The 11,162-nt window shown below is 44.0% G+C and overlaps 1 protein-coding gene across 1 annotated transcript in view; it reads left to right on the forward strand.

Moving 5' to 3' along the window:
• The window catches only part of ush2a (Usher syndrome 2A (autosomal recessive, mild)), a gene marked incomplete at both ends in the record, with an annotated part of 314,802 nt that overhangs the window by 118,174 nt on the left and 185,466 nt on the right, over positions 1–11,162 (forward strand). The window contains 4 exon segments of the mRNA XM_080771896.1: positions 6,071–6,197; positions 6,666–6,767; positions 8,911–9,099; positions 9,942–10,041. Coding sequence (XP_080628022.1) covers positions 6,071–6,197; positions 6,666–6,767; positions 8,911–9,099; positions 9,942–10,041 — 518 coding nt within the window.

Genomic DNA, 11,162 nt, shown 5'->3' on the forward strand with positions numbered 1-11,162 from the left:
GTTGTTGTATGATGACGGGGGAGGGGGTAGGGGAGGGGATGATATTGTGAATTTGTGATGTCACTATATCACTGTTTTTTTTTTTCAATGTTTGACTGTCAAGGTTTCATCCTCCAGGAAGAAACTGTATCATAAATGCATGAAAAACTGGAAGAAATCGTGGCACTTCTTCTTTAAGTAAACTTTCTAAAACCAACATTGACACACACACACACACACACACGCACACACACACACACACACACACACACACACACACACACACACACACACACACACACACACACACACTGTATGTGGTATTATTTGTGGTGCCTGCAATTTGTGGAATCTTTCATGAATAATTTCACCTTCTCTTTTACACCTGTAAACTATCGATGTGAAAATGAACTTGAAGTTGGAGTTGTTACGCTGTTGGTGCTGTAGTGTGTACTCATCTCGCATTCAGATTAGCATGCGTCTGTGTTTTGCAGATTACGTTATCATCTTGACATTTGTTTCTGTTCATATATAGCCAGAGGGGGAGAGAGAGCGAGAGAGAGAGAGAGTGTGTGTGATCTTCATGTCTATAATATTTTCTCTTCATTTTCTGTTAAGAGCAGAAATAAGGGATGTCAACTCCAGAAGCAATTTTTTTCATAATAATGGAGCATCAAACAACTCCCCTAAACCAGGGGTTCTCAACCTGTGGGTCGCGACCCCTCGGGGTGGTCGCCAACTTATTATTATTATTTTTGCAACTGAATGGCTGGAAAATGGAAATGAAGCGTTTACATAGTACACATAGTACATGCATACATATTATATATATATATTATATATTTTCTCTATTATTAAGGTTATTTTTGCAGTCAGTTTGTATTGGCGGTGGGGAGGGGGGTGCGGGGAGACATGGCCTGAACAATATATTAATGCAGGTTTGTGTTATCCTGGTAAACCATCCCGGTTGCTTGAATTCACATTAGCATGTGTCTTCGGCAGACCGGTCTGGTCTGGTCCCAAAGCGCTGGGTGGGAGTTCTGCAATGCAATTTGTTTGATCACGCCCGCTCTTTTACTGTATACCTAGTGTAGCGCAGAGGGAAAGTTGATGAAATCAAAAACCCAGCAATGGCAAAACATTAAGATTTTGTGATGGTGTCGAATACCGGACGAGTCGCCCCCTTTACCAACTCGCCCCGGGCGTACAGCCGGTGGAACTACGCTGCCTGGTATTCCTAAAGTATAGTGAATTATGCTTAAACGGTTAAACCTAACCGTATTCCTAAACTTAACACCAGTCAAACTATATGCTTAACCCTAAACTTATTTCTAACCTTATTCTCAGTAAAGACAACATAAAGAATACAATGGAATACAACAGATAAATCCATGAGCACTATACCATACTGTAAAAGGAAAGGAAGGGTTACCCAAAATCTGAACAAATAGGCTAATGGATATGAAATAATAGATGAAATGTGCTCCTATAACAGTATACTTATGAGGACTAATGTTGTCATGAACTGGTCATGAACACACACACGCACGCGCGCAGACAGACACACACACACACACACACACACACACACACACACGAAGGCACAAGAAGTTATGTGAATGTCACCCAGTGTTCAGCTGAACATCACTTCACCTGTGTGGCCTGTCCTCTCCTTAAGAGATTGGCTAAGCACGCACGCACGCACGCACGCACACACACACACACACACACACACACACACACACACACACACACACACACACACACACACACACACACACACACACACACACACGCGCGCGCGTGCTTGCATATACGCTTGCATACTCTCATACATTTACACACATGAATTCTGCTCTCTCAATCGTCACTTACTGTTAGGCGCTCACAGAAACACACACACACACACACACACACATGCTCCAAGGGTGCCAGGTGTCGCTGTATCAACCATAGGGGGATCACTTTGGATAAGTGCTACTTATCTGGCCAAACTAACAAAGGTGTGTGTGTGTGTGTGTGTGTGTGTGTGTGTGTGTGTGTGTGTGTGTGTGTGTGTGTGTGTGTGCGTGTGTGCGTGTGTGCGTGTGTGTGTGTGTGTGTGTGTGTGTGTGTGTGTGTGTGTGTCGCGTGCGTGTGCATCAGCTTCCAACATCACATAGAGTATATTAAAGAGAAAGCAGTGAGGGCGTTGGGGCATCCACTTTCACACACACACACACACACACACACACACACACACACACACCAAGGATATAGCACAAGTGCGGGTCACAGAGCAGTTCATCATGCCATACACACATGCAGGCACATGCAGAAATACGCGCAACACACACACGCAAGCAGAGAATAGTATACAGGGTATATAAACCCCAGCACCGTATTCTGGGCAAAACCATATAGCAGAAAATAGCCGCTGGGACCAATAGCAGATCTACAAGCTCTTAGCGCGCCACCGAGTGGCGCGCTAAGAGCTTGTAGGTCTGCTATTTAGCTTGTAGATCGGGAGGCACTCCAGTCGACCACAGTGGAGTCATGCCGCTTCCTCGGGGGTGACAGTCTCTCGGGGACCTGAACATCGACATACCCTCACAAAAAAGGCCCAGAAGAGACTGTTTTTGAGGAAATTCCACCTCCCAAATAAGAAATAACCTTTGCTGGTTAACTTCTATACTGCCATCATGGAGTCCACCGTCACCCTCGACCATCACTGTTTGGTTCCCCGCTGCAGCTGCGATCAGCAGAGAGGGTGATTGGCTTCCCTTTGCCCCCCAGTTGAAGGCCCTGTTTAGGAGTAGGGCTTCGAGGAGGGCCAGGATATTGTAGATGTGACTAAATTTGACTGAGGGACTGCCATTGGATTTTTTTGATGTCATATCATATGAAAGCAGGGAATCATAGCTTCAAATTGACATATTGGTTGTTCAGTTTGGCCCACCAGTTTTGGAGATATGGCTTATAGAGTATAATGTCTTGCAGAGAAACAGCGAGTTGAAAAAACAGGCTTGAAAGGTTCGCTTCTGTGGACTCTAACATTACACCTATAGCTACATGTTTAAGCATTTTTTTCATATGTACATGTCGATTTCAGCTCTGACACTTATTTCAGACATGCTCTAGTATGTGAAGAGTCTGCCTGTGCTATAAACTCATTTAGAAAAAAAAAAGAAAAAAAAGCTGGAATTTGCGCGATGGCAGTCTCTCAGTCTAATTTGGTCACAGATCATGGCTGACCCTGCTGCACACCCAGGCCACAGTCTTTTTGCAACCCCTTCCCTCAGGCAGGAGGTTGCGGTCCCTAAAGACTATTATGAAGGCCCGACATTCAGACAGCTTCTTCCCCACGGCTATCCGGCTCCTCAACGCTGCTGGTGTCCCCCACCTGACCCCCCTGTATCCTCCCTCCACCCCCACTCAGAGTGCAATGGACTGACTTGTGCTCTGAACTGACCTGAGCTGACTTGAACTCTCTGCACTTTATATTTATTCACTATTCATTGCACTGAAAATTTTGTTTTTTTGCACTGTCTCGTCCTGTTTTGCACTGACATGTTTTACATGTCATGGCAATAAAGGCTTCTGATTTCCTCATAGACTATTCAACAATAGCAATGTTTAAACACCTAAAGGGGTTAATCTTGGCTGTGGGTGGTGTTCATGATGCGTGGTGCTCTTTCCTGCGGGGATCTTGTTAAGTAGAGCTGTCTAGTGATGCTACTAAACATGCCAGAAGCTGATATACTCTGGCATTCATACATAATATTGATCCATGATTAAATCTTCATCACTGCGTGCGTGTGTGTGTGTGTGTGTGTGTGTGTGTGTGTGTGTGTGTGTGTGTGTGTGTGTGTGTGTGTGTGTGTGTGTGTGTGTGTGTGTGTGTGTGTGTGTGTGTGTGTGTGTGTGTGTGTGTGTGTGTGACTGTGTGTGCGCGTGTGCGTTTCCTTGTTTTACAGCTGTTATTGCCCACTTGCTAAAAGCTGATACAATGATGTCATACTTAATAGGCAGCAGAAAGTCTTATAACAACACTTTGATGTGTGTGTGTGTGTGGGTGTGGGTGTTATCCTAAATGTCCTCAACAGAGAAAGTCGATTATAACAAGCCTCCATTCTGTGGGTCATTAATCTGAACATCTAACAGCAGGTCCAGCCGAGTGGGTTCAGGTGTGTTTGCTGGGGTGAACGTGAGGTTGCGTCCCAAATTCACCTGACCGTACACACAGCAGCAGTCAAACAGGCATTAGCAGGAGTCCCGACGCTGCACTTGCTGTCAAGAGTGATCCCTTCAATATAACTTTCAACGCTCCGACATGAACGCTCGAGCTATACGCTGACGGCTCTCCGCTCCTCATCTGCATGAATTTGCATTCTGAGTGAGCCAGACATGCACGAGAATAAGGAGATCCACTCCATGGCATCAGCAAGGCCCGAGCATTTATAGGGAGACCAGACTTTTGCTTACTTTGCAGTGAATGCTGTTATATATATACTTCCACCCCACACCTCTTCTATACCCTACTTAAAATTCAATTGTACACTGAACTGATTGGCTTGAACTTATGACCAATGGAAGTCGCCAGGTCTGGACCCGGGTTCGACGTGATTAATCACGCCCCGGCCGGTAATACCGTACTGTAAGCAAACGACTCTAACCCTAAACCTCCAATGAGTGAATTTGGGCCTTTTCTAAGTTTGTTGTGTTTTATTTGTGTCGGTTTAGGTTTAGTTCGTTTTTGTGTAGAGGTATAGGGAGGTTTAGGGTTGGTATATTGTTGTAGTGGTGAATCCAGGTTGAAGGTTTGTTTTCTTGCATACCTGCCGTTAAAGGTAGAGTCAGTGATTTCACTTAATTCAAATATCACTTATTTTTTTGTTTTGTTGTGATAATCCTCTCTACTATAGAGTGTGCTGACCATATAAGGAGTTCCTCCCTGTCCCCAGTTAACCCCTGGGGGTCAAAAAACCTTAGTTTTCGTTTTTGTTCTCTATCCTGATTGGATGAAAGCTTGTGTCCCAAGGCAAAAACGAAACCTAAGGGTTTTTGACTGACACTGAAATCACTGACACCCCCTTTAAGTTTAGTTTGTTTTGCTGTAGTTGTGATAGTTGGTTATGAATTAATGCAACGGCAATACAAATGTTTGTATTTTGTTGCGACTGTAGGACGCATTTTTATCATGAAAACCTGCATTTCCCGTTCGTTCGTTTGTTGCGGTACCCATGCCTCCATATATGGTCACGCCTTGTGACATCACGCCTCCATATATGGTCACGCCTTGTGACATCACGCCTCCATATATGGTCACGCCTTGTGACATCGCGCCTCGTGACATCACGCCTCCATATATGGTCACGCCTTGTGACATCACGCCTCCAGACATCACGCCTCCATATATGGCCATGCCTCATCATGACATCACGCCCCCATAATGGTCACGCCTCGTGACATCACGCCCCCATATATGGTCACGCCTCGTGACATCACGCCTCCATATATGGCCATGCCTCATCATGACATCACGCTTCCATTATGGTCACGCCTCGTGACATCACGCCCCCATATATGGTCACGCCTCGTGACATCCCGCCACCATATATGGTCACGCCTCGTGACATCATGTGACATGAAACAAGTTTGTATACACAACACATGATCACCATACAGTATGTGGAGATGACTACCATCACCTGGATCTGCATACATGAAGACCACGACACTGACCTCATCAAACCCTGGATAGCCATACATGGAGAAGACATACTAGATCTGCATATACTGTACAGTATATGGAGCCAATCAATTCACCCATTAACACACACATTCATATACACCGATGGCGGCGGAAACCATGCAAGGCACTTAGCCAGCACATCAGGAGCAATTTGGGGTTCAGTGCCTTGCTCAAGGACACTTCTACACTAACTCTGGTACTGTGTGTGTGTGTGTGTGTGTGTGTGTGTGTGTGTGTGTGTGTGTGTGTGTGTGTGTGTGTGTGTGTGTGTGTGTGTGTGTGTGTGTGTGTGTGTGTGTGCGTGTGTGTGTGTGTGTGTGTGTGCGCGCTTGTGTGTGCGTGTGTGTGTGTGTGTAGGACTCTGTGGTGTCTGTGGGCGTGCAGGGCGATGCAGGCCGTCGCTATGACGATGGACAGTGGCACAGCTTCTTGGCGCTGAGGCACGGGGCCGTGGGAACAATCGTTGTCGACGATCAATACAGAGGTAAATCTACTGATATTCATACTGACCTGTGTGTGTGCGTGTGTGTGTGTGTGTGTGGGTGCGTGCGTGTGCGTGTGAAGGTATTAGCCAGGTTAATCCCAACTACTCTCTGTCTGATGACGATAATGAGGCTATGCAGCCAACCCACACACACACACACACACACACACACACACACACACACACACACACACAGCACAGGCACAATTTACTTATTTCACAGTTTATTTTCTTTATTCTATTCACTTCATTATCTTTTCATTACTTCACGTATATTCTCTTCTGTTCTCCCTCCTGTTTTGTATTTGAAAAAAATCTCTCTACTTCCCCCGTTTTCATCTCTATAACCTTTTCTTTCATCTTCTCTCTCTCTCTCTCTCTCTCTCTCTCTCTCTCTCTCTCTCTCTCTCTCTCTCTCTCTCTCTCTCTCTGTCTCTCTGTCTCTCTCCCTCTCTCTCTCCCCATCAGGCCAGGCGTCGGCCTCCAGTGGTCACTCCATCATTGGAGAGAACACGGGTGTGTTCGTCGGAGGTGTGCCCGAGCACTTCACTCTGCTCAGACGTGACGCAGGTGAGGTGGTTCTCACTTCAACACACCGACACATCATACACAGCAACATCCATTCAACACATGCACCACTGCCATGTGTATCAACACGCCACTTCAGGCTAGAAGGCTTTCTTACCTTTATTTGTAGTTGTTACGTCCCCACCAAAGAGGTCCAGGTGTTATTTTGTGCCAAAGCGCATTATTGGCTATTTCCCCTAAACCATAAGCCCTCAATGAATTTAATTTAATTGTATTATATTGAATGGGGCATTGGGTTTTAGTGCTAATTCACTCACTCACTCACTTGTATATATCCTCTCTTCATAATGCACACTTTACTACTCATTTCGATGGAAATAAGCGAATTAGCACAAAAACCCAACCCCCATTGAGAGCTTATATTAGGGGAAATAGCCAATAATGCACTTTTGCACAAAATAACAACAATAACTAAATATTCCCATGGTGGGGACGTAACAACTACAAATAAAGGTATAAGAAAGCCTTTTATAGTCTGAAATTCTCAGTAACGTTATTCAGAATGTTCCGAAATATTGATGAAAAAATTGCAGATCTGCAAGTATCTTGAAACCTTGTAGATTGGGCGGTTTCCACTACTTTTATCTTGACACTCAAGTATAGGGCATTAAGCGAGGGAAAATACGAGCTACGAGGTTTCTGCCCTGCAGCGACTATATATTCATTAACTCAACGACGCACACCCGTCGACACACCGGCTATAATACATCAACGAACTAGTTAACGCTATGCGGCACACCCATTAACACCCCGGTTCAGACATGGACACAACGGTTACCACATCTGTTGACAATCAACACTTGATTAACTCAACAATACACAGCCTTTGACACAACGCGTATTATCTCACGTCCGTTAACACAACCGCGCATCGGTTCAGAATCAGCTTTATTGTCACATCGCAGGTTTATATACAGTAAAGAAATGTGTGAAATCCCCCCCCCCCCCCCCCCCCCCGGATAAACACATCATTTAACACAGACCTGTGGCCCGCGGCGGGAGCGTGAAAGATTACTTTAAGAAAACAAAAAAATAAATAAAAACTTACTTTCTAATTCTGCCTTTTTATGCGTGGACTAAAACTGCGTTGCATTTATTTTGAAGCCTGTTAACATTCACGTATACACTCAATCTGTTTCCCTGCCCTGAATTGCGCGTGATTGACAACCTGTTACCTTCCTTGTCACCCCTCAAAAATGTTCCGCTCGTGCCCCAAAAAAATGAGGTTAGTATAGGTTTCAACAAAATATGGACTACTAAGTATTTAATTACTGAAGTCAGAGGTAGTAATAATAATTACATATACCATCTTGTCAAAACAATGCAATTTACTGCTTTTTATATAGAAATAAAAAATAATATTATGCAGAATTGAGTTCAGTTTCTCATTTGGACCTTTGGGAAATATAATTGCCCCTCATTTAACCCATTTTGGGCGGGAACCCCTTTTGGTGTTCATAATTTATAATTTATCTATTGAAAAACAGCAGATCTACAAGCTCATAGCGCGCCACTCGGTGGCGTGCTCTGAGCTTGTAGGTCTGCTATTTTTTTGAAAAATCATAAAAATGCGGCACAAATCTTTGAATATATGTCGGCTCTAATGAAACCGCAACAGTCCAAAATACTTTTTTGGTGGTGGTTTTCGTTTTTTAGCTACATTAACACAGTTGGAATGTTAAAGCATGTTTTTATTCCGTCAGAAAGTCGTTTCAGTGTCATTGAGTCGCAAAAATGTAGACATACAGCTTCCCTGCTAAAGTATGCAAATGAAAAAATGACCATGGCCCCCTTGTATATCAAACCATTGTCCCCGGTCACATATAGTCTTTCAGAGCGAACATTTTCTTTTAATTTCGACGTCACGCCTAAATGGGACAACACCTCAACACAGCCGTTAACACACTAGATAGCCCAGTCAACACACCACTTAACAAGCAGGTGATCCATCGACTGACATAGAAGACATTTTTTTAATCTGATCTCAGGTCAGAATGGAAAACTGTCAGGATGTAGAAGACATTTTTAGAATCTGATCTCAGGTCAGAATGGGTTAAACTGTCTGGGTGGTTGGCGTCAGCCAGCAGTGACACTAACGTTGTCCCTCTGACCTGTCTCGCCGTAGCGGACGTCGGTCTAGTTCTGCAGGGCTTCGCCGGTTGTCTCAGAGACGTGAGATACAAGACGCTCGACAACCCGTCAGAGGAGTGGAGGCTTCTGGATTGGTCCACAGCCACAGAGAGGGTGGCGGCTTATGACAGCTGGGAGGGATGCCCTGCCCAATCGAACGTGGGCGTTCATTTCCTGGGTCAAGGTATACGGAACTTTTGGATGTTTGTCGAGTGAATGTTTTGTTCATTTATAGGACAGTATAAATGCTGTTTTTTTTAATCACTTACTGTATGCTGTCATGGTTTCAGATAATAAGTATGAGTATGAGTTTACAATATCTCTTCGTCATTTTCGATACAGTTGATACAGCTCAAACCAAATATTTGCGACGGAGACGAAACAGACGAAACGGAGACGATGTGTAGTTGTCAGTACAAAGAGCTGGTCCACAACCTAGCCTCAAAAATCATTGAAAAGAAACAGAAACAATTAAGTTGTATCTACTGTACAAGAAAGTACTTAGAAAAAAAGCTGTCAAGATAGCAAATGACCTCCTCTCATCCACTCTGCAGGGAGTTCCAACAATTCCCTCTGGTAGACGGTACAAAGTACCAAAAGCTAACCGTAACATCTTTTAAAAATCCTTCATTCATATTGCCATTGAGGCACTAAATTATACCATGTCTCGCTAGATTTGTTTTTAAATGTATTTGCCACTTTTTGCCATGATATTTTTTTTTGCCATGAAAATAATTGCGTAAGTGTTGTTAATGTTGAGACCAAAGACAAATTTCCACACGTGGAAGCTCATAGCTCGCCACCGAGTGGTGCGCTATGAGCTTGTAGGTCTGCTATTTTTGAAAAATCGTAAACTGCGGCACAAATCTTTGAATAGGTATATATTCTTTCAGAGCGAATTTTTTTATTATTTCGATGTCGGGCCTAAATGGGTTAAAGATGCCTTCACAGTTTCAGAGTGGTGTAAAGATGTCATGGTTTCAACATAACCAACTGGTGTAAAGAGATATGTTGTGATGCTTTCAGGTTATCTGGAGTTGAACAGTGACGTTCTGAGAGGAGGAGAGAGCTTTGAGCTTACCATGCAGTTCAAAACGGATCAGCTCAATGCTCTGATGCTCTTCACGTATAACACACGCTCTGACGACTACATACTGGTGAGTCAAATGCTCTTCACATAATAACACACTCTCTGATGCAGTGTTGTTTTCGTCGATTAAAACTAATGCCTCTTTTAGACAGCGACCATCTCCAGATAAAACGTCAAAGTTCTCATTTTTTATTGACCCTTTACACGAGAACGCACACTTTATGAAAACGCTATACTGTCGCTAGGTGGCGGTAACGGGCTGCCAGTCACCCACGTACAAGAAGAAGAACCCCTTCACGCAACCCTATCGGGGTTTTGCTTCCCGAACACAATGTGGTTGTGGCCGTCGCTCGCTGCCTGCTTTCTACCAACGCATCGAGGTGACAGACAGGCTGTCAGGCAGCCCAGAGCATGCAGGCAGGCAGAGCGCGACACGGGATGGTTATATATTTTATAATACATAGGCTACATAAACGATGGGCTTGCCTCAGGAACTCCATTATATCATATATGGCTCTGCATCAATGTAATAAACATATGCCTGTGAGCCAACGTACGTGAGCTACGATGTCATACGTTTTGCGGATTCACCGTTTTGCCTGTTTACACGGATAAGGGATAAAACGGCGTTCTCAAAGATTTCCACTCTGGGAGGTGGTTTCACTCCTGAAAACACCGTTCTCTGTCTAAAGGGACCACAGCAAACGATACTTTATTTAGCTGTTTTCTATGAACACCGGTTCTCGTGTAAAGACCACCTAAGACGTAAAATGGTCGTCGACTATACCTTTTTTCACTGACGAAAACCAGACGGAAACTAAATGAAAATGAAGCTATGGTGACTAAAACTAAGACTAAATATATTGACCAATTTCGTCAACAAAAATAAACTAGACAAAAATGTTAGGAAGGGACTAGTGGACAAGAGATCCTGTACAAGTCATTTTACACTTGGTTGCCGATCGACAAGCTCACAACGCGTCTCACTGCGACGCGTTGTGAGCTTGTAGATCGGCTATTTTCAGCAAGTGTAAAATCGGTCATTACGACGGCATGAAGGACCGCCAAATACATTTTAGTCGCCTAAATCACCTGTATATTTAGATGACTAAAATCTTGTGATATTTAGTCGACTAAAACTAGACTAACACTAAGAC

Source organism: Protomyctophum bolini (assembly GCF_963924005.1).
Source record: "Protomyctophum bolini genome assembly, chromosome: 1".
NCBI lineage: Eukaryota > Metazoa > Chordata > Actinopteri > Myctophiformes > Myctophidae > Protomyctophum > Protomyctophum bolini.